The 25,422-nt window shown below is 42.2% G+C and overlaps 1 protein-coding gene across 11 annotated transcripts in view; it reads left to right on the forward strand.

Moving 5' to 3' along the window:
* SNAP91 (synaptosome associated protein 91) overlaps nucleotides 1–25,422 on the forward strand; it is a 639,351-nt gene that overhangs the window by 595,796 nt on the left and 18,133 nt on the right. For all 11 annotated transcript variants that reach the window (XM_069235597.1, XM_069235603.1, XM_069235599.1 and 8 more), the window contains one exon: nucleotides 22,831–22,924. In XM_069235597.1, coding sequence (XP_069091698.1) covers nucleotides 22,831–22,920 — 90 coding nt within the window. In that variant the 3' untranslated portion in view covers nucleotides 22,921–22,924. The remainder of the gene's footprint in view (nucleotides 1–22,830; nucleotides 22,925–25,422) is intronic.

Consider the following 25,422-nt stretch of genomic DNA (forward strand, 5'->3'; position numbering starts at 1 on the left):
ACAGAGACCTACTATTTGGTCTCACAATTGTTGTACATTGTGTAAATGCTGAAGCCAGCTAACGAAACGCCCACATGGGTCTTCCTGTGCTTGTCCTTGTGCTCATCACTTGCTTTGATCACCGTGCAGATCCATCATAACATACTGCTTTAGCAGAACAGGGATATTTAGATTGGGGTAGAGGAGATTCATTGGTTGCAGTGGGAGACTAGGAGGATATACTCTCTGGATGTTATGCTACAGGACGGTGAATTGGCCCCCTTTGCTGCTCTCATGCGCGACTACGGGTTGCCTCATTTGCAACACTGACAGTATCGACAGCTCACGCATAGCCTGCAACACATGTTGGGTGCCCCCTCTTATGATATTGAGCCAGATCCACTGTTGCAGTATATCCTGAAGTGGAAAAGTTACAGGAGCTTTATGGGAGGACCCTGACAAAAGTTATTTTTTCACATCCCACTGCCCAAAGTTTGCCTTGTTAATGGGAGCAGAAGCTAGGCCTCTCAATCTCTGAGAAAGGGCACAACCTTTTGGGAGTGCATGACAGCTTCCTTTGGGATGGTAGGTTAAAATGTAGTTATTTCAAGGTCCTGCCCCGCCGATGCTGGCTGCTGGATCAGCTGTGTAGGGCGCAAATAGAGGATTCAGAGTGCTGGTGGTGTGGTACACTGGGCTGTAATATTGTACATCTTCTGTGGGAATGTGCGGTGCTTTCCCATTACTGGGGCTCTGTTTGGATAACTTGATAACAAATGTGGGGGTGTCACTGCACTTGATGGCCAGCCTAGTATTGCTTTATGACGTCCGTATTCCCAGTCTTAACCCGTCATGGCAAGTATTTTACTGGCTATGGCCCTTCCAGTGGTGAAGGTGGAAATATTGTGCCATTGAAAATCAGCCAATGCCGCCTTCCCATAATACATGGCTCAATGACATGCACGAAATAACTGCTTAGGAGCGATTTATTTATAAGCTCAACGATCAACTCCATAAGTATGAGGAGGTCTGGGGTCCCTTGCTAGATAGGTGTCAGGATGGCGGCTCTTAGGTGTTATTTTTCTTGTTTTCAATGTTGCCTCAGATGATTTTGTCCATATGATGTTTTGGATTCGGCTGAAACTGCTGTTTTTGTAGCACTGTTATATGATGTCTGTATGTGAAAACTCACTGAAAAAAATAAGCTATTGAGATCTATAAAAAAGAACATATAGGGGCCAGAGCCATTTCTTCTAGCATATTGAAATGCCAGGCAGACAAAATAAAAGGTGCTCTATATTTTCTTTGTTTTTGCACAGATTATTTTTAACAGTATACGTTTACCATTTACACGTAAAGCCCCTTATTTTCAGAATACCAAATTAAAATTGCATAATAAGTTTTTGCTTGGTTTGATAATATTTAATCTGTGTACAATTCAAAACGGTGGGGTGGATTAAAGTACAAAAATGTATCAGATAAACTACTGTTACAGGTGTTCTGATGCGATAAACCACAGCATGATTTCAATGAGAATCCTTGAGGATACCTTTGGAACCAGGTAAATGGAGCAATGGATCAGTGGACATGCTGTCCAGTCCCAGGGCACCTAGCCAAAACTTGACATGGCAGATTTTGCCCAGGCAGTGAAATGGCTGTATCGAGATCTAAAATCTCTAATAAACCATCCCTCATCTGTTGATCACAAACATATTCAGAACATTGAGTGTAAGAGGAGTATGATATAAATATTCTTTAGGCCAGTAACAAAAAATAAAGGCAGCACAGCAGTAACTTGAGGTAGGTTGAATAGTTATCTAATAAAGTAACTCCTGTGAGATTAAAAACATATCGTTTAAGATTCCCCAGACTTTGACTCCAGGCAGTAAGACCGATTTGGCCTTAGCTCTATAGATCACTTAGGCCGGAGACACAGATTTAGATATTGTTGCTCTGTGAACTTTTAAAACTGAGGCAGCTTTGTTGGGAGCATTATAATCCTATTCTTCCCAATATGAAGTTTTCAGGATAGTTTGCCAACCTTGATGCCCAAATAGTGACATTTTTCTACCTTTACCTTATCCAGGCAGGCCTCCCCTAACTTCAGCCACCCCCCCAAAGACCTTTCCAGAGTAATAACCATTTATGTGAACTTTTGGATATTAATTTCAAGTCCTTTGAAGCTACAAAAGACCCCAAACTTGTCCTACAAATTCTGAAGTCCCATGGGTTTTCTCAAGATTATCAAGGTGTTTTCAGCAAAGAGTAGAGTTGGGATTGGTATGCCATCAATGATGTAATTGATAATCTGAGTGAAAAGGGTAGTAGCTAAAATGTATCCCTGTTGCACGCCTCTGTGAATAAATGCATTCAGAAAGCTCACCCTGCCTATCTCTGTGGACCTACTCTTAGTTATTTTCATGGAGACTTACTATGGTTGTCAGTAACATAGCCGAAATACCAGAGACTTGAGGGATGGCCACAAGAGAAGTCTGGGGATAAAATCAAAAGCTCATAACCACAAATGGGACATATAAATGACCTTTCTTAAGCTTGATGTACTTCCATAAAATTAAAGACATTCTGAAGGCTTGTTCAGTTATACAGTTAACTACGAAGCCAGCCTGAAAAGGAGCTAAAACGTGAGGCTTACTCACCCACTCTTTTAATTTGTTCAGAACTTCTCTGCAAAATACCCTTTGCAAATTGTCCAACAAGTTGATCTACCTACTGTGCCTGGGAGCAATCTTTATCCCTTTGTATAAATGAGTAAGATTGCAGCCCCTCACCAGGAGTCTGGGATGTCTGTTCCAGCAACAATAGTATTGAATAATATGTTTATGTACAAGGCTCAGACTGAAACATCAGATCAAAAGAGGTCCCCATGATCCTTATCAGGGCCTTATACCTTTCCTGGGTTGAAGGACTTTGTAGTGTTCAGATTATCAGAAAATGAAAATACAATGTTGTTTATTGATAGAATTGGATTGATGGCTTGTTTGATGACTAACAATTGTCCTGCAATCAGCAGAACTACTGCAGAAATACACATTTGAAAAATGTTGAACACAGATACTTGGTTGAATATAATGATCGGTAGGAGTGCTTAACTTTAGGTTACCATCTCCAGTAATGTGTTGAAGGGTGACATATCCCTTTTTTTATGTCTCTGTTTGATCATTCAAACTGGTCCCGTCCCAGTTCCATTTACTGCCATCTAGAGTCGGCTAGAATGTGCCTTTTCTGCACGTATTGAAGTGAGGATATGAGATGTAATCACTTACATCAAGTGGGATTTAGCTTTACATCATTCACTCAGGTACCACAGTACACTCCAAGCTTTTTTTGAAGCAAGTGCTCTTGGAGTCTTTCACTGAGTTATATTGCCATTTGCCAAGAATGTTAATAAAAAATAATTAATTGTCTGTAGAGACTTTGTGGATCTCTAGTCTGCTGTAATGTGCGATATATAAACCGAATGCTCACTCTCTTACTACCTTCCCTGAATTATGAATTTTAAACCAAATCATTGTATATCTTGGAAATTTGCCTGGAACTGAAAATGCCTATCTTACTTTTCATGGTCTCATCTACTGGCTTAATTCAGATATCAGAACTCATCATTTCACCCTTAACCACAACATACGGGTCTCCAAAAAGAAATCTGGATCGTCATTCCTTGTGTTTTTCTTTATACCTCTAAATATATATAGCAATCGTAATATAGCTCAGAAATTGTGAATACTTATAGAGAAAGAGCCTCATTCCCTCTTCCTGTCTTCCGCCACTGTTCAGTAGTCCACCTCAAAGTGAGTTTCTGACTCTGAGCAAAATGCCATGCGCTGAAGTGCAGATCCTTCCCCCTTTCACTGCTTCCCTAATTGCCACATGGATAAATCAAATTCATGGCTACACAGGCTGCTACCAGAAACAGGGGAGTTAAATGGCCAATTAGTATCTCCCTGGCCCTTCCAAAATCTGAAACAATGATTAAGTAAATATGATTCTTTCAAGGGGTAGTACAACGGAGGCTATCAATTGCAGTACTGAATCACTCCCTTGCATTTTGTTTCCCTTTAAAAAGCTCATTTTTGCACTTTTGATTTTAGCACCAAATTATAGCAGTGAACGACTGAGAGGGAGGAAGAGTTGCGGCAAAGAAGAGGAATACATGCTGAAATATCAATAGCCAGGGAATTGACTGTGGTTTAGTTGTCTGTTTCTACTCTAAAATGTTGCAAGGATGTTTGGAGCGCAGACAAAATTGCTGCTCAAGACCTCACCGTCCACTAATAAAAAACCCTTTTTGAAATGTTCTGCCTTCCTTTGCTTTATTGAGGTGATGTTCCAACCTCTACATAATTTTTCCCACGACCTTGCTGAGGTTTATCAGAAACAGAATTCACTGTACTCCTGTGTTGGACCGGTCCTTTTTTGCAAGGCTACCCCAAAAGTTTTGCCTCCCTCCTCCTATTTTTCCTACCACCTTTTTGTCCCCGTGGACAGAGTTTTCCGGGGGTTGGGGACAGAAATCCGGTCCAAGGGCTGGAATGGGCTGCATCATTTTGTTGGTCATGGTGGTACTGCTTGCCTACTGTGATGCATCTGTGACTAGATTATAGTTTGGTGCTTCACAGATGTGGTCCACAGGTGAGGAGATGGATTCCCCATGGGTTAGCTTAGTGTGTCCTGAGAGTATAGACAGAGGGATCCAACTGGGTTCAAGGAGGCGTAGAACTGGCATACACCCCTGCAGTCGTGGGCCGGGATCCATGTTCTAATGCCCTAAGCAGGGATGCTCATGAAGGTATTGATTAGCCTACTCTGACTGTAGGGTGGAGAGGGGTTCTGTTGGATCTGACCCTTTTTGCAGGGTTCCCCCAATCTTTTTGCCTTCCTCCTCCTATTTTTCCGACCTTCTTTTTGTTGGCTTTAGGACTCTGGACACTTTACCAATATTAACCGGTGCTAAAGTACATGTGCTCGCTCCCCTAAAACATGGTATGATTGACTTACACCTGTTTGGCATATTGATTTACCTGTACGTCCCTTGTAAATTCATCTATCATATACCGACGGCCTTTAAATTAAATGCTTTTAGTGGGCCTGCAGCTCTGATAATGCCACCTGCAGAAGTAGCTGTCAAACCTTTCTCAGGCCTGCCACTGCAGGACCTACGTGCAACGTTTACTGCCACCTTGACATTTCAAACCACTTTATACAAAAAATAAGGGACAGAGGGCAGATTAAGGTCCAGCGTACACGTTCCCAGTAAGACTATGTAATTATAAAGGGTATGCAGTTCCTAAGAAAGAAGAGAGAACAAAAACAGGTCGGAAACAACCTGTGCCACCTGATCAGAGGATCGGATTGCTTAGGAACAAGAGCCCTCAGACAGCCAAAAAGGTGTCATGCATAATTATTGGGCAGCTCCTCATTGGGCTGGTGCTGCAGTGCCCAATGGGCCCCGCTCAGGGGCTCTTTACTAGAGTTCTTTTGTATTGTCTGCCTGTGTGAAGGATGAGGTGCAGTGTTCTGTGTGATGATATGAGTAGACTGATTGTATGATTAAAAAATAACTAAGGGATGTCCTGATCTTATTAAATTTACAGGAACCCTTGTTTTGATTAAAATGACACTGGCAAGAAATGGGTACAGTGATCATAGCTGGTACAACAGATGTTTATGCAAAAAAGGTCAACATGTTTTTCCCGTTTAATGTGCGTAATGATCAAGGCAATTCATCAGGACCAAAACCCTAATCTACTCATGAATTGGGTGCCAAAATGTGAGGGATGCTTGTAATTGGACCCCAAATGTGAAAAAAATGGTCTAAAAATGTACCTTCAAAGTAAAGAACTGACACGGATTCACAGCAGGAGAAGCTGTATCCGCCCTGCACCCTGTGCAGGTTCCTGGTGCGGGTCCCCTGCTGTGGAAGCTGCACCCAGCTTCCTTTCTGGAAGGTAGGATCACCACTCAGCCGTTGCATTCCCTTCCTCCCTAAAAGCAGATGTGCTGCTCTGGCTACCAAGTGTGGGCCAGGCTTCTGAGGCTTGTTTGTCTGGCCCCACTTCCGGATTGGTGCGTATGCTGGCACTCCCCGATTGGTTGGACCTTCCAGGGTCGTCCCGATCCCTGGGGACTCATACCGCTGTCTAGCCCTACCTTAGCGGGCAGCACGTGTTCCTCAAACCAGGAGACGCAACCCAGTGGCCACGGAGGGCTCTGGGTTCGCGGATACTGAGGAGGTATGGTTCTGGCCTCTCCCCAAAGGAGCCTGTGCTTTGGAGAAGCACTTTGAACTCCCCAGTTACCGTAGAAACCTAAGAGGTGTGGAGGCCTGCATGTGCTCTACATTTGAGATTCTAAATACCTTCTTTTCGACAGGTCTCATAAGACCTACCATAACTCACCTAATAGGAGTGCAGGTGGTCCAGGGCCTTGTGATTATATATGGTGTTTTGTGTTGTTATAAACCTGTTTTCATTACTTGGGCTGATTATATAATACATGTTGTTTTGCAGCCTATGAGCCTTCCACTATACCCGCATAACTTGCAAGGTATTGCATAATGTGAATCATTTTGATTCTTGCATTATCAGAATACTAAGTCTTATTACAGTAATTGTATTTTATGCACAATATTTATGATTTATGTCACTTTGGTCCTATGATAGATAATAGGGAAACCTATTTTCATATAATCACGTGTGGAGTTTTTTTTTTTGTGGTGTATTTATTTTGTTTCAGGAGTGAGTGTGTTGCACAAATGTTTTACACACATCCTCTCAGGATGAGCCTGTCTGCCTCCTCTGCGCTAAGCTACCAGAGGCTGAACACAGGTTATCTTTGGTAACCTTTGGTCTGTAACTTACTTGCCCTGACTAGTGTGTTCTAACTGATTGATGTGCCTACCCTAGCCAACCAGAAACCCCATTTCTAACATCCTGCTTCTCCTCACTTGTTCACAAATTGTTCCTCTATGATACTTGAGGAATATCGTATTTATTTTTCCATGTTCACGGAGCCAAGATTAGAGAAAGAGATGGCAGATTAGGAACGAAAAATCCACAATTCCCTGTACCTGCAGATCAAAAACTTAGTTCTGCATCACAGCCTTTGAGTGTTCTTTTTCAAAAACAAATCCCCACTTTGGGAGTTTATAACTGGGGAAAAAAGACCTGAGTGGGCCAAATATACATGGCAACCCACTCAGCATCAGCAGTGACAAAAGTGAACATTCCAGGCAAGCAGGTATCTAAAATTATATTGAGCAGTCTTCAGCCTGAAAAGAAGAGACCATGGTCTCTAGTGACCTGACAGGCTGGACAACCACACATCCAGGTCTAAGTCACCATGATAGTGTTCACTTAAGCCAATTATTTACTTTTGCGAAATGTTAGAAGTTTTTAACTACTTTTGTAGAAATATTCATATTAACAGTAAACTTCAGTTTAATCAAAACATTAAATGTCATGTCCTACTGTTGACAACTTCATATAACACCCACACACCTTGTTTTAGAGTAGAAAAGAGAAGAGAGGATGAGATGAGTTTGTGGTCATATTTATCAATAAGTATATGACAAGTAGAAAAAAGACATTGGGCCTCGTGGTAGGGCTTACCTCCTGCCAATGTCTAGACTGTAGCTTTGCTTGTCAAAGCCAGGCAACACCTTTGTTAAATTGAGGACACAGCTTCCTCCTTGAAGAAGACTGTGTTCTTCCCTGACTAGTTGCTATTTTTAATATTAAATTATTAGTATCCCCGATTGATGGAATATAGGTAATTTTTTCTGTTGCGTCTTTAGGATTTTTCTTACGATTCCTTTTTGTCAACCACCCACTGGCAGGTTTTTCTGTTTGGCAAGAGGCTTTTATGATCTTTGCAAGAAAAGGAACATAATTTCTGACCACTTGGTGCTGTTGCTTTTTAAAAAAAAAAAAAAAGAAAATCTCATATGGATCAGCTCTCATTGAACAACCGTTGGTCATTTTTAACAGCCATTCCTGAAGAGTTTTGTCATAGTCGTGGTATATGGAAATTTAATTTGTGCAGTAGCCACATGAGTCCATGTGGGGACGGGTGAGCTTAAATCATAGTGTGGCATAAAGCAGACATGTGGCAAGTACTCTTTTGAGCCATTAATCTTGCAGATAAGTGGTGCATCTTGCTGCATTCACTTGCTGTGGCTTCCACTTTTGCATCTTGTTACCCCTTAGCACCGGAGGATGTTGAAATGCATTATTGAAGTTTGTAGCTTCACAATTGCTCCAATATATGGTCCTTTCATTGGTGCAACAGTCTGATCCATTTAATGGCAGGAGAGGTTACTTAAGTTTCAGTAAATAAGTGTAACCAGTTCTGTTTTCTCCATCCATGACACATACATGACCTTAATGTGGATTAAAGGTGTAATATTTAATATCCAGTCTAATGATGCTACCTAGACAAAATATATTCAAACACATACAAGATGATGAGAAGAATGTTTGCAATATGTCTAACCATTGGCAATAGCTTGTGATAGCATTCCAACACATTATTTGTTTTGCCCACTATGGCTCCTCAGAATGGACTCAGCCATATGCGAATCAGTTGTGACCCTGCTCTGATGGGGACAGTCCAGTCCAATTGCCCTTAGTTAGTCTTCTTGTGGGCATGCCTTCCACCACCCTTAATGTATTTATTGTACCGTTCTAAGTGGCGAGGGTATGCCCAGATATGGATCCCTTGTTCACTGTTCCATTAGAACCAAGCTACATTCGACTGACGAGCCCCAAGCACGGCGAAACAGGTCTTTGGTTGCCTGTGTTCTGGCTGAGGGAGGATGTGGCCTTGCAGTTCAGGCTGGAGTATATCTCTTGAAGCAGGGTCAAGACCGGTTTGCATACAGCTAGGTCAAAACTGAGGCAGTGTGTTTGGCAAAAAAACAAAGGGGCTGAACTGCTACTCCAAGAGGTTGCCATTGATTAACTTATTACAAGCATTTCTCCAATCACCTTTTGTGTGTTTGGTAGACAGTGTAGATTATCTGGGTCCCAGGTTTAACAATATCCTTATTCCGCCACCATGCTGGGAGTAACTGCAAAACATAGCTTTATAGGGTGCTTGAATATTCTTGCAAGTTGCTGGGTAGAATTAGTGTTTGACCCTTTGCTTTCTGTAGAGAGCAATTTGATACCTATAGGAATGGTTTACTGGCATATGGAGAAAGAGAGGAAGTAATGGAGAGGTCAATCAGTGAGTTTTTATTGGGGCAAGTAGTGAAGCTAGTATGCTTCGTTGAAAGGCTAGCTCCTATGTTTCATGTAGAGAGGGAAGCTGTGTTGTACAAAAAAAGGCTGAAAGGATATTACTTCTGATATGTTTTTTGTTTGCATACATAACCGTTGATCCACAGATGGTAATCCATTTTCAGTAATCGACTGAAAACAATCTTCTTTGAAGCTCCCTGGCATTTTGTGCAACCCTTTCAATTCCTTTAAGTGTTAAGTTTATCTGATGTGCAACCTGATCTGAGCTGAGACTTACCATTAAGAAACGCTTTGCAGAACCTAGAAGCCCCAAGTCTTGAGCTGTTGTGCTATGCCATGAGAAAATACCTCTTACAGTGGTGACACAAAGGGGGTAGGGTACATGTATATCTTGAGGATTGCATAAAGGTCATGTTGTCCGGAAGGGGGAAGGTGGAAAAAACAAAGTTGTCCTTTAAAGTACATGCTATGAAGAGGTAATGATCACTATCTCCCTTAAACTGCAGCATGTCAAGACTATTTGTCACTTTCTCATTCGCCCATTCCTTAAACTATGGACTCTGTTTTTTTTCTAAGTAAGTGTTCTGTATTGTTTCTTAAAAATCATATACACTCTATTGTATCTACATTTCCAAGTAATAAAAATATATGAATAAAAAAAACTATACCAAATTTAAAAACCATAAGATGAATTTTGGAAAAAGGTACCTTGACACCCTTTTAGCTCGTCATAGATTTACTGTCCCACCTTCTGATTGTTATGATTAAAAATCTTTAATATCTGGCCCACATGTTTTTGGGGTAGTGCCCTTAAAACAAAATGGCATTGCCTTTGCTATTGTTCTTTACCCTTCTGCTTCAAAAGTCTCTCAAGAATTTCCAATGAATGTCTAGTAACATGGTACATATACAGATAATATGCTACAATGTTACGTTCTCAGATTTACAGAGTTGGCACTCGCTGTTAGCTTTCGGGGAGTTTCTGCACTGTCCATCGAATTGGAAGAACGGTAGATAAAATGTGAAAATGCTATTTTAGCCTTCGCACTCATGCTAATATCTAAATAAATTTGCCGTTGTGTTGTATATGACTCCAAGGTGTATCGCGCAGTTTTGTATTTTATTGCCCCCTCAATGTCACACAGGCACCTAGAGTTTCTAATTTCCTGTTTTAACAGTAACTTCATGTACCTTTGGACATATTATACTACTCATTTGTAACCAGCAGGTTAGACACAGCCAGACTATCCTTTTATGCTTTGCTGCCGCTGCTTCATAATTCAGCTTTGACAGTTCTTTGAAAACATAAAATCTTATTGTGCTATTTTTCACCCTCTGTCTATAAAATAATAATTACTATTATTTCTAGTATCAAATTAATGTTTATAAAGTGTAGCTACTCCACCCGTAAGGGTCTCAAGGCGCTGAGGGGGTGTTTGTCCTCTGAGCTTCAGGACATGATTCCAAGTTCCAGCCTTATTAGACTTTGCAGCCTTGCTTTCCATATAATAAATATATTCCTAATTCCGTTCAGAAATAAAGTTGATACTTTGCTGATTGTGTCTTGGGACCCAAACAGATAGAACCATGTGTAAGGACTGTCTCTAATTTGGCATTGGCCCCAGTTAAAGTTGGGCCCACCTCCATATTTTAGTGAGAAACGTTTTATTACTCCTGATATTGCTGCGACTTTCTGTCATAGATGTCTCAATTCAGCTTTCCCATTTAATTTGTTATATGAATAGTTATTTAGACACCTGTCCAATTGTGTCCAGGCCAATAGTCCAGCCATATCTGGGCCTTTAACATCCAAATAATTAACTCATTGGTCAGTTGCTCTTGAAGCCCACACTGTGTGGTGGAGAGCACTACCAATTCATCAGCATAGGCCACAAATTTTATTTGGGTTTTGGATAATTTGGGTGCGTCCCCTTTTCCATGTTGCAGTGCAGGTGCAAGATCTGATATGTGTGACTTGAATTATAGTAGAGGTAGCATACAGCCCTGTTTCAGATTGGTATAGGTGTTAATCTTTGTTGTCATTTCTCTGCTACCCAGAAGTCTCTCCCTAACCCAGGCGTCACTGTAGAGATCCATTTTGATGCTTAGGAGGCCTTGACAGATGACCTGATCGATTCCCCACAAATCCAGCCTTGTTCAATTTACTTTTTCAAAAGTAGTGGAGAAATAGTCTCATGGTTTCTTCTTCTTACTTTTGATGATGACCTAATAGACACTTTGCAACGATTTCCTTTCTGCGTTTAGAAAAGCATTTAACCTATAACTCTGAGGGGAATTTGTTAGACCTCGTTTATAGATCGGCTGAATAATCGAGCCCTTCCAAGAGGGTAGCACACACCAGGAATAAATCACTGTATTAATTAAAATAGCCACCAAAGAACTCCAAGCTCATACGTCGAGTTTGATAACTGCAATGGCAAGGCCAGTCGGCCCGAGGACCCTTGAATGGTCTAATCAACCATTTTTTAAAATTGTTTTTCATTGTTTTATTTAGAGAGATGTTATAACTCGTCGATTCGCAGTTCTTATCATGGTTGAGGAGTTTGTGTTGAGGACTCGTACAGATTAGTTAAGTCATATTCCCAGACCACAAAAAGGATGATATTATCTCCTCCCGTTATATAGGGATTAGTTCCCCACACTGCCAGGGCCCAAAACATCCTTGAATTTGCTTCTTGTATTGCATCTTGTCGCTCAGTCTGAAGCTGTTCCTGATAGTTTTGTTTGATAATATGAATTTCCCTTTCCAGACCTCTTTTTTAGGTGCATTGCCAGCTGAAAATTATCTGGGCTGGGATACTTATGTAGTAGTCTGAGTTGTTTCCAGACCATTCTTTTGGCATTACATTTTTTTTCATGGTGTGACTTTGGCTGTTGGTCTAAACGAGGTTTCTTTTGTATTGTTGCGGGAAGGAAATCAAATATGTCATGAGACGATTGGTGCACATCTTGGTTTCCAGAACTAAGTTCCCTGCCACAGTTTGTACCTTCATCATAGTCTCAACATAGAAGGATTGGGCCCATATCTGCTGCATTTGTAAATTCAACATAAAGTTCCATGTGATCCTTTACCGCGATTTTACCATTAAATGTTCCCCGTATAACTTGTTATCTAATGCAAACAATTCATTGTTTTTATTTATTACTATGTGCTGTAGGTTATGATCACTTCCCATACTAGCTACAATCTTCTATTGTTTTATCAAGTGAAAGTCTACCATATTCAAAAATGTACAGTCAATTATTGATTCCTCCCCCATAGTCTTGAAGGATGGCATGTGCCGGCTGGTCTTTTGCATATCTTCTGTTAAGGTGACCGTGCCCCCTTTCATAAACGGGTGGGACAGATTAATTATCCTGATCATTTCCTTTTTGCTTTTGTTTTTTCAATGTTGCTTCAAGAACTTTAAGTATTTGGTCAGGAGACTCTTCTCTTCATTTTTATCACCTTGTAGTAATAACATTTTTGAAACAGTCATTTAATAGCATTGTATCATTTTTGTTTGAATCAATTGCGGTTTCCACTTGATTTAGCAAAGCAATTAGTTCCTTCCTTCCTTTTTCCATTGTGGGGGAATATAAATATTAAATCACACATAACTGATAATTGTTAAAATTATCATTTGACAGCCAGTAGGTTTATTTTCTTATGATAACCTGGTAACTAGTAATGCCCACCTCTGATTTTAAGTTTTTCAAGGCACCCACTTCATCTCCCCTTATGTCCTTTTGCAAGTAGAGTTTCTAAATTAATATCCTCCATGGCCTGTTTTTGTATACTCCTTCAGGGATTTACTATCTGCACTAAAATGGATGGTTAGTAGGCCCCCCAAGCATATAACCTCAAGATGTTTCCAGTGATGCAAAATTCTCAGTATAGTATTTCGGTTCAAGACATCGAATGGCCCTTCTGGCCTGTAAGTTTGAACAAAATCAATTTAAACAAGCATTTGCAATGCAATAGGTCTCACATTTGCTTGAGTTAGAGCTATTGGCATTGTAAATTTATAACTGAACTTTTCTTGGCACATTGGTGAGCCCTGTCTCATAATTTCATCTTTTCCTGCCATATAATTCCAGTGGCCCTGCATATGACTAAAACACTTCCATTTACCTTCTTCCTCCATCTGCAACAAAAAATTAAAATGTTGCCATTAAGCATTCTAATTTAAATCTGCCATGCTAATTCCAATAGAATACCACTTTCAGCACCCAACCATCAAAATTGCTGGCTGGCTAACACAACCACCCTCCTTCCCCCCCCAAAAGACACCAGACAGCCACAGAGTAGAAGTAAACTAGGTCACCCAAACATATCAAGAGTGTTCAAACAGTCATTGTGTAATAAAGGTGTTAAATTGGCCAGAATTATGGTCATAATTGTAATAAGGAGAAATTATTAAAACATTTTCAATTATCATATAACCCTTTATCAGAAACAAACTTTTGCCATTAGACTGTAATGCTTAAAAACGCCCCTAGAGGGCACCATAACGAAAATATAATTTGCAAGAAACATGGTCATGTAACCATATTGTTAGCCACAGAGAGGATAACCCCATTTAAAAAAAAAACAGGAGAAAGTAATGTAGTGTAATCATATACTTAGCCCCTGGAGGGAGTTTTTTAGGGCTAGCAGGCCTACTGCAATAATATTACAAACAAGGCCTTTAAAACAATATTTCTCCCAGCTGTAAATCAAAAGTTTTAGCCAATAGAAAGCTTAAAAGACACTGAATGGTGGGAGGGGTTATTATTTTGGAGTGCCCACTAACCTATTGTGAGGATCCAGAGATGTAGACAGAGCGTTTTGGATTTGGTCCCATTGTCCTAGGACCACCACAGGCTGAGTTATGAGCAAAAATGTTTTGTAGAAGTTATGTCTTGCAAATTATTATGGGGCAAGTTTCCATGCCACAGAAAACTGTTCCGAGCAGGATCCCCCAAAATAAGTTTGGTCCAGGGTCCCCAAAATCCTCAAGATGTCCCTGTTTTGTGTTCTGTCATTCTTCGTTTAATTTCCCTTTTGCCTACATATAGTTGACCTCATGAGCAATTTTAAGATTAAATACAGTTTTTGCCGTTAGTGTCCGGAATATTTCGTAGGGATCGTGAATCGTTTATGTGGATGTGTAACAGTGTTGCCACTAATTACGTCATTTGAGTGTGCTCAGATGTTTTCCTGGTGGTTTATTGTTTTTGCTGAATCTTTGATATTGTGAGTGCTGGAAAGTGAATAAAGGTCTGTCTTTCTTTGAATGGATACTGGTCTGTCTACCTTTGAATTAGACGGCAAAACGTTTTTCGGCTTGCAGTTCTCGCATCCTTTTTATCTTCTTAATAATATTAGGCGTGGTGAATACTTTGGAAAAAAAAGTCTTTCTGAAGGTTTACTCTCTACAAAGTTTCCTCCACAATGTGTCCTTATTTCTTTCGGTCAGTTTACACACTGTTGCATTAATGGGTTTCATGCCCCCCTCAGTTATGATTTAAAAAAAAAAAATTAAAAAAAAAAGCATAACGAGCATTTTGTTTTTAGCTTTTTAACTAGAACAATAATAAGGCAGCATCTTTGACCGTGTGCCTCAGACTGGTTTCAGGTATCTGGAGCCAACTATTTTTCTGAAAGAATGAGGGGAATGTGACTGACGTGTTCTTGTGTAAGGGATGTGGCACAACTGCTATTACACCAGAGCACAAAGACCTAACCCGGAATACAGGGGCTCTAAAAGATGGACGCAAAAGAGAACTGTTTTGCAGTAGCTAAAGAAGTCACTTACCTGACGCATAATGAGTCCGGTACCCAAGGTGGATTGCAGTTAGAGAAAAAAAAAGAGGGAACATTGGATGACCCGTTGTTCAGGAGAATAGCAAAGAACCCAAAACAAGCAATAAAAGGCACATTTTATGATTTAACTTTTTTTCAAGCCTATGGAACTAATCAATTTCCCAATTAATATATAAGCATCCTAAAGAAAGTCTGTTTCTGGTGAATCCACCTGAACCATTAAGAATGATACCAAATGTATTGTGGTATAATTGTGAAAAAAGAATGAAAAGGGTAATTGTTCGTAACAGATGCAAGTCTTCTTCCTACCTTCGGGGGAAATAAGTACGGCTGCATGATGGGAGAGGAGACATTGTACTAGCCTATGCTGTAAAGGGTCCGGATGGCAGCCTTTCGGATGTTAAACAGCTGCTTCCTGCCGCCATTGCTCAGGAGATCTGTGAACACAATGGCGGCTACAAGTGGACGGTTTCACTGTGTGTGCCATTTTATAGCACACGCCATGAAACACTGTTTAATGCTGTTTAGCGAACAGCACTTTAAATTTAGAGATGTTTGCTGCAAAACATCCATAGGAAAAGAGCCTTAAAATTCCCAAATTGCAAAGTGGTGTCAGTTAGAGCACCGAACCTGGTTTAATTGTTTAGTTCTTGGCATGGGGTCGCTTGGCAGCATTGCAAAACATAGTGTGCACATAATCCCTCTGTGTAGGAGGTGGTACAGTGCTTTGGGACTGTACGGAATTGTGGCATAGCTGCCAAGTTTCTTGTGTTCACGTATGACTAGTTAGGTCATGCATGATTTTTTTCTTAGAACTCTGGGACTTATAGTCTTATTTAAATGAGTATAAATCCAGAATTCTAGACAACAAAAAAGAAATTAGACTAATTAGTCTCTCATTGACCTTGGAATATTGACAGCTAAGTTGTGGACAAATTAAAGTTGATATCTACTCAGTGACACCTCAGTGTTTGTAAAATGTGAATATGAATGCCAAGATAATGATCTCATTAATTAGATTGTGCAATTTTTTTTTTTTTTACTCCTCACTTACAATATCAAAAACAAAACTACAGGTCTGATCGAGTTTGCACTGTGAGCACCATGGCCACCATGCAGCATGAAGGGGAGAGACAAAAAAAAAGTAGTTTGTCTATGCTAATTATATTGGCAATCTTGCAATAATCCATGTAACAGGGACGGTCTGCAAAGGCTTGACAAAAACAGCCTCCTTGCAGGACAAACATAAAGCATTTACCAATGACATTAAGAGATTTTTGAAAGGCAAGCCCGGAATAGAATGAAAGTGATTGCCGTGGTTAAAAGCCTGCAGTACTTACAACAGGTCAAAGTGCTTGGCGCTTGACCTAAAAAAAGATCCTTCTCCCGACCTGACATAACGTTTATCATCAGCTACTTTAATTCTTGGACATCTAAAGGGGCCAGAATATTGGGAGATGTATATTCCTCAGATTGAACAGAGCTTGGGTGGCTCTTTATGGCTACCATGTTATTTTTAGATGTATTTACCTTCTATTTATCTGTCTGACTTTACACCTGATATACATTAATCCAAGATTCCTTGTTCCCCTGAGGGTTTTGACTATTCGTGAAATTCCATTGGACATTTTCATATGAATATATCTGTTTTATCTGTCTCCTTCCCAATTACCTGGCCTCATGCTGCTTTCCCCAGAGGTGCTTCCTCTTTGATTTCTTGTCATTGTGCCTCCAGTATTTGTCACAAGTTGCCAGTTTTGTCCTTTCTGATCCTCCTGGGCAATCTGATATTACTTCTTACTATCCTTGGCCAATGTAATTTTGTAACAGACATTATAAGTACCCGGCAAGAGTAAAGGATTACCTTACGGCTGCGTAGTTATGATCTTGTGATGAGTGCAGGGCTATGACGTGCATGTCTGAATGAATGGAGACGTTAACCTATTTTTTATTTTTGTTCCCTTCTTCCCTTGTTTAGGGTTGCTGCCAAAGTTGAATAGTTTCTCTGCTCACTGTTATGTTGTGCTCAAATAGTTTCCACTATTTTGTTTGGCCCCTTCTTATGCAGTTTCTGGAGTCTTTTTAGACGCCTTTTGATTATATATGGTTAAAGACCATATTTTGTAGCCCTCAATCTGAGCTTTGGGTCTGCACAATCTTTTATTTGAGCCAGAGTTGGATTATCTTTGTGTTCACATTACTGTAGTGCCTAGTCAGCTGCCTTGAAATTATTGAGCATTCTTCTCCCGGATCACTATTATTTCCTGCTGCTTCCTTCCATTATAACTTTTAGTTTGTGGCAGCTATTGTTACAAGTCAACTTTGTCACCAAGCAGAGACTTGCAGTTTTTGCATATCTCTCCCTTATATCACTTCTTTCACTTACAAAATGCCTAAAGCGCTGGCCTCCCAGGCAAGCCTGTGAGTGCCACAACCTCCCGCAGTGCCTTGTGTATCGCCTGCAAGTAGGCTAAGAGGGCTGGACAGGACCACATGGCGTGGAGATCTACGCCCCTCAAGTTGCAACAGAGGCAACAAAGTTCCATGCGTGGAAATAGCAGTTGAGCTGTGAAGGGATCGAGTAGCCTCGGTGTAGGGTGGAGAATTGTATATTTTTAATTCATGCATTTCTAGAGACTTGTTGCGGAAACGAGAAAAGCTTGTTTTCAGTCAGTGTTTAAAACCCTCCCCAAGTCATCCACCCTTCCATTTATTTCATTGGGTCCCCAGGGAAGTGCCAGTGTGGTCGCGTATCGCTCTATAAATCCATGTGATCAGGGGACTATCCTCTCCCATGGTAAATAGTGCTTGGAGGACACTATGGATCACTGTTTCTTTATCCTGTGTGGACCACAGAGTTTCTCATTTGTTATGCTGTTGTCAGCAAGTAAGGAATTGTCCCAGTGGGAGACCATAATCAGACTATAGTTAATCAAAAGAAAGCAGGTGTTCATCAGAAAAAAGATCGCCAATGGTGACCAGTCATCGGTCCTGCCAACTACGCAATTCTGCAGCCGAATGTATGCCTGGATAACGTGGGATGCCCTTATTTGCGAACTTCAGTGCATACGGTGGGATGTGACGTGTGAAGAGGTGCACTGTGACGATGTATTTACAAACCACCTGTGCTTGTAGGGTATGTGGGAAGTTAGGTATGACTTTGGGAAGCAGAAAGCCTTGAATCATGGTCAACATAAGGGTGTGTGACATGTGATAGGTTGCCTCTAGATTGAGCCCTGCCAGCCAATGGGCCACCCATTACAGCTGTGCCGCCAAGTAATAGGCTTCAAATGATTGGGCACCTAAACTTCCCTTTTCAGTTGGCAGGTGCAGTTTTATCAGGGCTACTCAGTGGTGTTTGTTTCTGCAATTAAGCTCTCCTCATAAAGTATCTAGGTTGTGGAAGAAACCACAGGTAGGGAAGGTTTGTAAAGTGGTATCTGAGCCTGATTAATATCACCATTTTCAAAAGGGCTATCTTTCCTGTAGTGGCCAACAGCAGCTTCTTCCAGAATCGAGCTTGCATTTTTAATGCTGTTAATGCGGGTCTCAGGTTGTTATCAAAGAGGTCCGACGGAGAGGGAAAGCGACAAACCTCTAGGTACCAGGCGGCAAGTTCAAAGAAGTTAAGCAGAGTCTCCCCCAGGCATATTTCCCACGTGGTCGAGCTGGGGTGGTGAAGTAAAGCAGGACTTCACCCAGTTGACTTTGAAGCCCAGGCAAAGGCATGAAGTACATTATGTATGGGGGATGGATCCGAGCATGAGTACAGGAGCAAATCATCGGTGTATAGGGACACCGCATGCATCTGTCTGCTAAGGGAATTCCCTATATTTGACTGTCCACAAAGTAATGGGAAGTGTCCATTGCCATCACAAATAGCAGGTGGAGGGGCACTCTTGCCGAGTGCCATTCCCCACTGAAAACGTGGGCCAGATGAACGGATGTAAGCAGATTTGTGAGGTGGGTTTGGTATAAAATAGCTGTGTATACCCCATGAGACGCTTGCCTGCTCACATATGATTCAGGACCTGTTAAAGGTAATCCAAGGTTAGAGAGTCAATTGCGTTCTCCAGGTCCAGCGCCATACATGCCTTGTGAGGGAACCACTCCTATGCCTGATCCTGGATGTGAAAAAAAGCACCTGATGTTAGGACAAATCCATTTTGATCTGGGTATGAGCTCGGGACGAACCTGAGCATATCTGCTGGATAGACTTTTGCCCTGGATTTTGTAATCTACTCCTAGTATGGCAGTGAAACGGTATGAGGGCATAAAAGTGGGGTCTCTGTCCGGCTTCGGAATGGTTACCAACAGGGATTCCTGGAGGGAAGGTGGTAACTGCCCAGATTTTAGGGCATAATTGTACCTCTCTGGGGGCACTAGGCTGCCTACAAATGTGGTGTGGTACTCCATCGTCAATCCATCCAAGCCTGGGGTTTTATTTCTAGCAAGATTGCAGATAGCCTGTTTGACGTTCCAGCTGTGATCATTATCTAAACTGTCCCTCAGGTCATCAGGGATCCATAGGAGGGCAAGATTCAATAGGAACAGCTCCTCAGTGTGGCCTTCTATATGTCAGTCTTACCGGTAAAACGCCTGTAGGATGACTTGCTTGTAATGTAGCACCAGAGTGAGAGGCAAGTTCCAGAGTGGGACTCTGAAGCTGTTCCTGCCAAATCAATCAATCAAGCAAGGAGGCGTCCAGACTTGTCTCCTTCTGTGTGTCATGGCCACATATGCACCAATGTTGTAGCACCATAGGCGCTTCCAGATGGGCCACATGATGGACTTAGCTAGCTCAGTGCTGCGAATTATGTCTCGCTCTGCCTTGAGTTTCAATGACAGTAAGTGTTGGTCTGCTTCTGCTACCTCCTTGTCAAGGGTCTTGCATACCTCCACTGTTTTCTGTTTGGCAGATTACCTTGTAACCCCCTTGAAGGTGTCCCACTCTTTCGTCCTGGTGGAGGCTTTCAGCAATGTGGGATTCCTGGGTATACCTATAGGTGGAATCTTCCAGGCAATCTTGAGGAAGTCACCACATGGGTGTTAGTGGGTGCGAGGTAATCCACTGCAAGTCAACTACGTGAGCGTCATGATCAGAGAATGCAGCTTTGCGGACTGAAGCCAAGATGGGAAGTGAGCATATGGTACGGTCCAGGCATGTGTACAGGTCATGTTGTGCAGTGACAGGAGTAGAATTGGGAACTCGGGTGTGTGGTCCTCCATACCTTTCCCAGTACTCATAGTCACACCCATCATCCATAATTCTCAGGCTGTGTGAAGGGAGAGGTGCGTGGAAGCAGTGGGTGAAAGCGGTCAAGCTGTAAATCGAGTACACAGTTATAATCTGCACCTAGTATCCACTGAATTTGAGTTTTATGTGCTAGTTCTCTCGAGAGCTCTGTCAAAAACTACTCCTGGTCAGTGTTTGGGGCTGAGATGCTCCCCAGAAGAATGTGCGGGTCGTCTAGGGGGCCCTCCATCAGTACGATGCGCCCCTTCCTATCGTCATGCCGAATACCTGAAAAGAAACCACTGGGCAGGTCCAGATCATGGCCATTTGGCATATACAGAGTGGGTGGTGGCATACACGGACCACTTCAACTGCTTTTGGAGTCGCAGCAGCTCCCCAGCCGTGTTGTGTGTTTCTTCTAGAAACTAGGAATGGCTGTAAACTCTGCTCCGCCAGCAGAGTTCATGAAGTTTTGCCACCCTGCACTTCAGTTGGAGAACGGAATTTGGCAAAAACTCCACCAACCGCTGCATGGCAGTTTACCAGGGCCCACCCCTACTAAATCGCCAGGTTTGTGAAGGTATGCTCTTGGAAATGCACCCTGTCGCCTAGTGCATCTTCAAAATGCTCTAGTTAATTTTAGTGTGTTTTTCGCATTTAAGTCCCTGGCACGCTCTGGATATTCCAAGGGTCAATTGGGAACTGTTCTGACATAAGACGCAGAAATGGAGACATACGCAGTACTTCACTGCTCTTTGCCATGTAATGAGTGACCCATCTGCGCGCGTGCTTTAAATAAGCATGAGTGTATGTTATTTGAAAGGAGAAGGAGGGGCCTGCCCTTTGGGAAGTGTTAGACCGGGTATTGGTGCAGATCCCAGGAGTCTGTTCGATGGCTGGAGCTGCCAGAGCTGTGCTGAGGAAGGGCAAAGGGTGCTGTACCTGTGCACCTAGCGCTGCTGCCGAAATCCCAAAGTGGCTCAGAGTGCAAAACCAGGTGAGCGGCACCAGTCTCCCTCCCCTTCGCTATGAGATCTTCAGGCATCTTGAAGCTCCAGCACTCTATCCTGCGACGCACAGCTTCCTGAATGGTTCTCTGGCGGCGCGGGAGCCTTTTTCGTAGTGCTGCGTGGGCCTTTTCCTCAACTTTCGTGCCCCCCACCTGTGGAGCTGCCTGGTCTTCTGTGGGCTCTCTGTGTTGCTGAGGGCCCCCTCTGATTTCCACTCCTTGGTAGAGTCCACCAGCTCCACTTTCGGCTGACCCCCGAGTTTTGCATGTGCCAAGGCTTGTTGGCGGAATTCCAAGACGCAAACCCAACTGCAATCCTCCTTCCCACTTGGGACATCACCTGCATCCTCCAGGAACTCAACTTCGTCTTCTTGGGTGCAGTGCTGACTCTACTCCTTCACTGTCAACTCACCTCTTGCACCTTCAGTCTGGTGGGTAGGAGCCCATGCCCTTCCTGGACTGTGCTATGCTTCTTGGACTTGGTCCCCCTCTTCCACAGGTCCTCTTGTCCAGGAATCAACTGTTGGTGTCTTGCAGTCTCTTCTGGGCTTTGCATTCTTCTTCTTTTCTTCTAAGTGGATGTTCTAGGAAATTTACAGTGATTTACCCCTGCTTTCCTGGTTGATGGGGTGGGTTGTGGTACTTACCTTTGGGCTTTCCTAGTACTCCCAACTCCCCTCTACACACTCCACTTACCTAGGTGGGAGACCAACTTTCACAATCCATATTTTTTTAGTATATGGTTGTGCTCCCCAGGGCTATTTCTCTCTGTTGTGATTTTCACTAATTACACTGTTAGTTTAACTGTTTTTATGCCTATTTCTGCATACTAGTGTATATAATTTGTGTATTACTTACCTCCTAAGGGAGTATAGCCTTCATGGTACTTTTGGTATTTGTATCACCAAAACAAAATACTTTTATTTTTGTAACACTGAGTGTTCTTTTTCATGTGTGTAAGTACTAAGTGTGACTACAGTGGTTTTGCATGTCTCCTAGATAAGCCTTGGCTGCTCAGCTCATCCACAGCTACCTCTAGAGAACCTGGCTTCTAGACACCAACTACACTACACTAATAAGGGATACCTGGACCTGATATAAGGTGTAAGGACCATAGGTACCCACCACACACCAGACCAGCCTCCTACAAGTGGAAGAGAAATAATGTCATAAACTGGAGAGACACAACTAACACTCCACCCTCATAAACCACCTACTTTTATACCATTTGAAGTCCCACTCTTATAGTTGCCTAGTGATTTAAAATATAAAAAGAAATAGCAAAGACTCCATGTTATGTTTCTATTCCTATGCATACTCACTACTCAATGCCATACCACTGTTGGTGTACATATCAGCAAAGTGTGGTATATTGGGGTGTAAATGTAAACATTTGAAATCCATATGGTTATGTTTTACATTGGAATGCCTACAAACTCTGTCATGCTAGTTAGTATTATTAGTGCAAAGTCACAATATTGCAGTAAAGTAGTGATATTGATTTTCTTGTTTTTCTTTACTGTTCTTCCTTTGTTAGCTTTCTCCAAGTTCACCTGCATCTCAGAGTCCCAAGAAACAACCAACAAAGGACCCATTAGCTGACCTGAACATCAAGGATTTCTTATAATCAAGTACGGTACCACTGCGAATTTCCCTGGTTTTCGGTTAATGTGTCTGCTTTACTTTGACTGCTTGCCAATACCGATATATAGTAATGCATGAAAGCAAAATAACTGTATTGCAACAATCTAATTGAAAGAGCATTGTAAGATCAAAAAATGTAGTATTATCTGCTAATGATTTATTCTTATATGAATGAGCTCATGCATGGGCTGCAACCCATTGCATCTTTGTTGTCCACATGCCACCTTAGACATTTTCACCCTACCGCCAAGGCCCAAATAAGGTGAAACATGTCTAGGGTTGCTTGTTTCTCCCCATAGAGACCCTGGTTGGTAGTTCAAGCTGGGCTGTTCCTGTAGGAGCAAGACCAAGAATGATTTGCATATATATACTACTTGTCTGAGGTGACATAGTGGTCAAAAAACAGATGAATCGATTGCGGCCTAGAGTAATTGTCAGGTAATCCTCCCATCAATTTTTTGCTTATCGGATTGCAAATGCAGGCATTAGAGATGTAACATTTTTAGGTACACAATTATGATCACACCATGAAGTGCACTCACATCTCCAGTTCGGTCAAGAGGCGAAAAAGCAAGCACAGAATGTCTTCAACCTTGACCAGTAAACGTGGGAGTCACTAGTACAATACAGATGTGAGAGAGACAAAATCCAAGAAGAACACAAGCATGTGTACTGCAGTATATAAAGGGGCTGATGGCATGAAGAAACACATTAAAGAGCATCATGAGCAGGTGCGAGAGGCCCTGTCCCCACCCTGGCTGAAACAAAGTACTCATGATCGATAGATACCTTCAGTGCCATGTAAAGCTCATACACACAGAGGAAAGGAATTATATCTGTGATCATTGTGGACAGACATTCAAACAACGCAAGCACATTTCCGTCCACCAGATGTGCCATTCTGGTGCAAAGCCCCTCCAGGGTGAAATAAGTGGTTTCCAGTGCAGACAACGGGCTTCTCTCAAGTACCACATGACAAAACATAAGGCCGAAGCAGAGCTGGAATTTGCATGTGACCAGTGTGGGAAGCATTTTGAGAAAGCTCACAACCTGAATGTTCACATGTCGATGGTACATCCGCTGACACAAAATCATGAGCAAGTCAGAAATTTGGAGACTCAACAGGTCGTCTTACTGGGAGATGAAGACGCAACACAGACTGTTGCTTCTAAAGACGTTAAACCAGAACTGGTTAAGGAACAGGCACTCAGTCTGCTGTTTGTATAGGTTTGGGTGTGGTGACCCAAACCTTTCCTTACACGTGTCCTCCATGAAAGGAGCGGGCACAAGGCACATTTTCATAATTTCCTCAAAAGCACTGAACTTTGCATCCACACCATGCAAGTGCTTTAAAAAAATAATAATAATAATTATTGCCTTTTTGTTTGAGAGGCATTTTAATACTTCATATGAAGACATATGATGGCTTCTTTATGCTCATTGTGAATCAGAAATAGAGATGCCATCCCGTTTTCACTTTTAAAATCATGCATTTTTTAATCAATACTTCTGAATTCCCATGCGTGTAGTTTGTGCTTGAGTTTTAAAGTGGTGCCGGCGCACAGGGCCTTTCCGTAATCAAGTCTGCTGCTGATGAGTGCGTGAGTGACAGTTTTCCTGGTCTCTGTGGGGATCCATTTGAATGTTTTTTTCAGTATACGGAGTGTGTTGAAGCATGAGGAGGTGAGAGCGTTGATTTGTTGGGTCATCGAGAGGGAGGAGTCTAGGATGATGCCGAGGTTGCGTGCGTGGTTGGCGGGGGTGGGTGCAGGGCCTAGCGTGGTGGGCCACCATGAGGGGTCCCAGGTGTTTTTGTGTGGGCCAAAGAGGATTATTTTGGTTTTGCTTGAGTTGAGTTTCAGGTGGTTGGCTGTCATATATATATATCACTTTTGTCAATATGTGTGTGGTTTCCCTGGGGGGAAAAGGGTCAGACTTGTCTAGTGGCAGTTTTAGTGCCATAAAGAAGCGCTGAAGGTTTATATACCTACTGCAAAGAGCAAATCTGTATTTTATGTAAATAGCGGAGTACATTGGTAAAGTCAGCCATTACCTGCGCTACAATACCAATGAAATTTATGTGCGGGGTGAAGGGCGGCTATGGAGAGATGAAGGGCACTTTTGCTGGGTGGTAATGAGGGAATCCGAGGAGGAGGGAGTGGGAGCACCAATAATGATTGTTGGACTGGGCGCAGGAGGTGCTAAAGACTGTGACGAATGGTATGTGACAAGGTGTTTTTTGAGTGTCTTGAAAGAACGTGCTGATTGAGGGAAGAAGCGCAGGTAAGGTGGCCTCTACTGTTGCACTGTTACACACACCATCGATTTTGTGACTGTCTACGTAGGCTAGTGTTTTAGAGCAACAGTTTAGCCAATAGCAGAGATGGCATCTTGATGGATGACTGCTGCCTGCACTCGGGTTATAGAGGACCGCTCTGACATAGGATCAGAGACTGAGACATCAGATACTGAGACAGCATCTGAG

The sequence above is a fragment of the Pleurodeles waltl genome, chromosome 5 (genome assembly GCF_031143425.1).
Source record: "Pleurodeles waltl isolate 20211129_DDA chromosome 5, aPleWal1.hap1.20221129, whole genome shotgun sequence".
Classification (NCBI taxonomy): Eukaryota; Metazoa; Chordata; class Amphibia; order Caudata; family Salamandridae; genus Pleurodeles; species Pleurodeles waltl.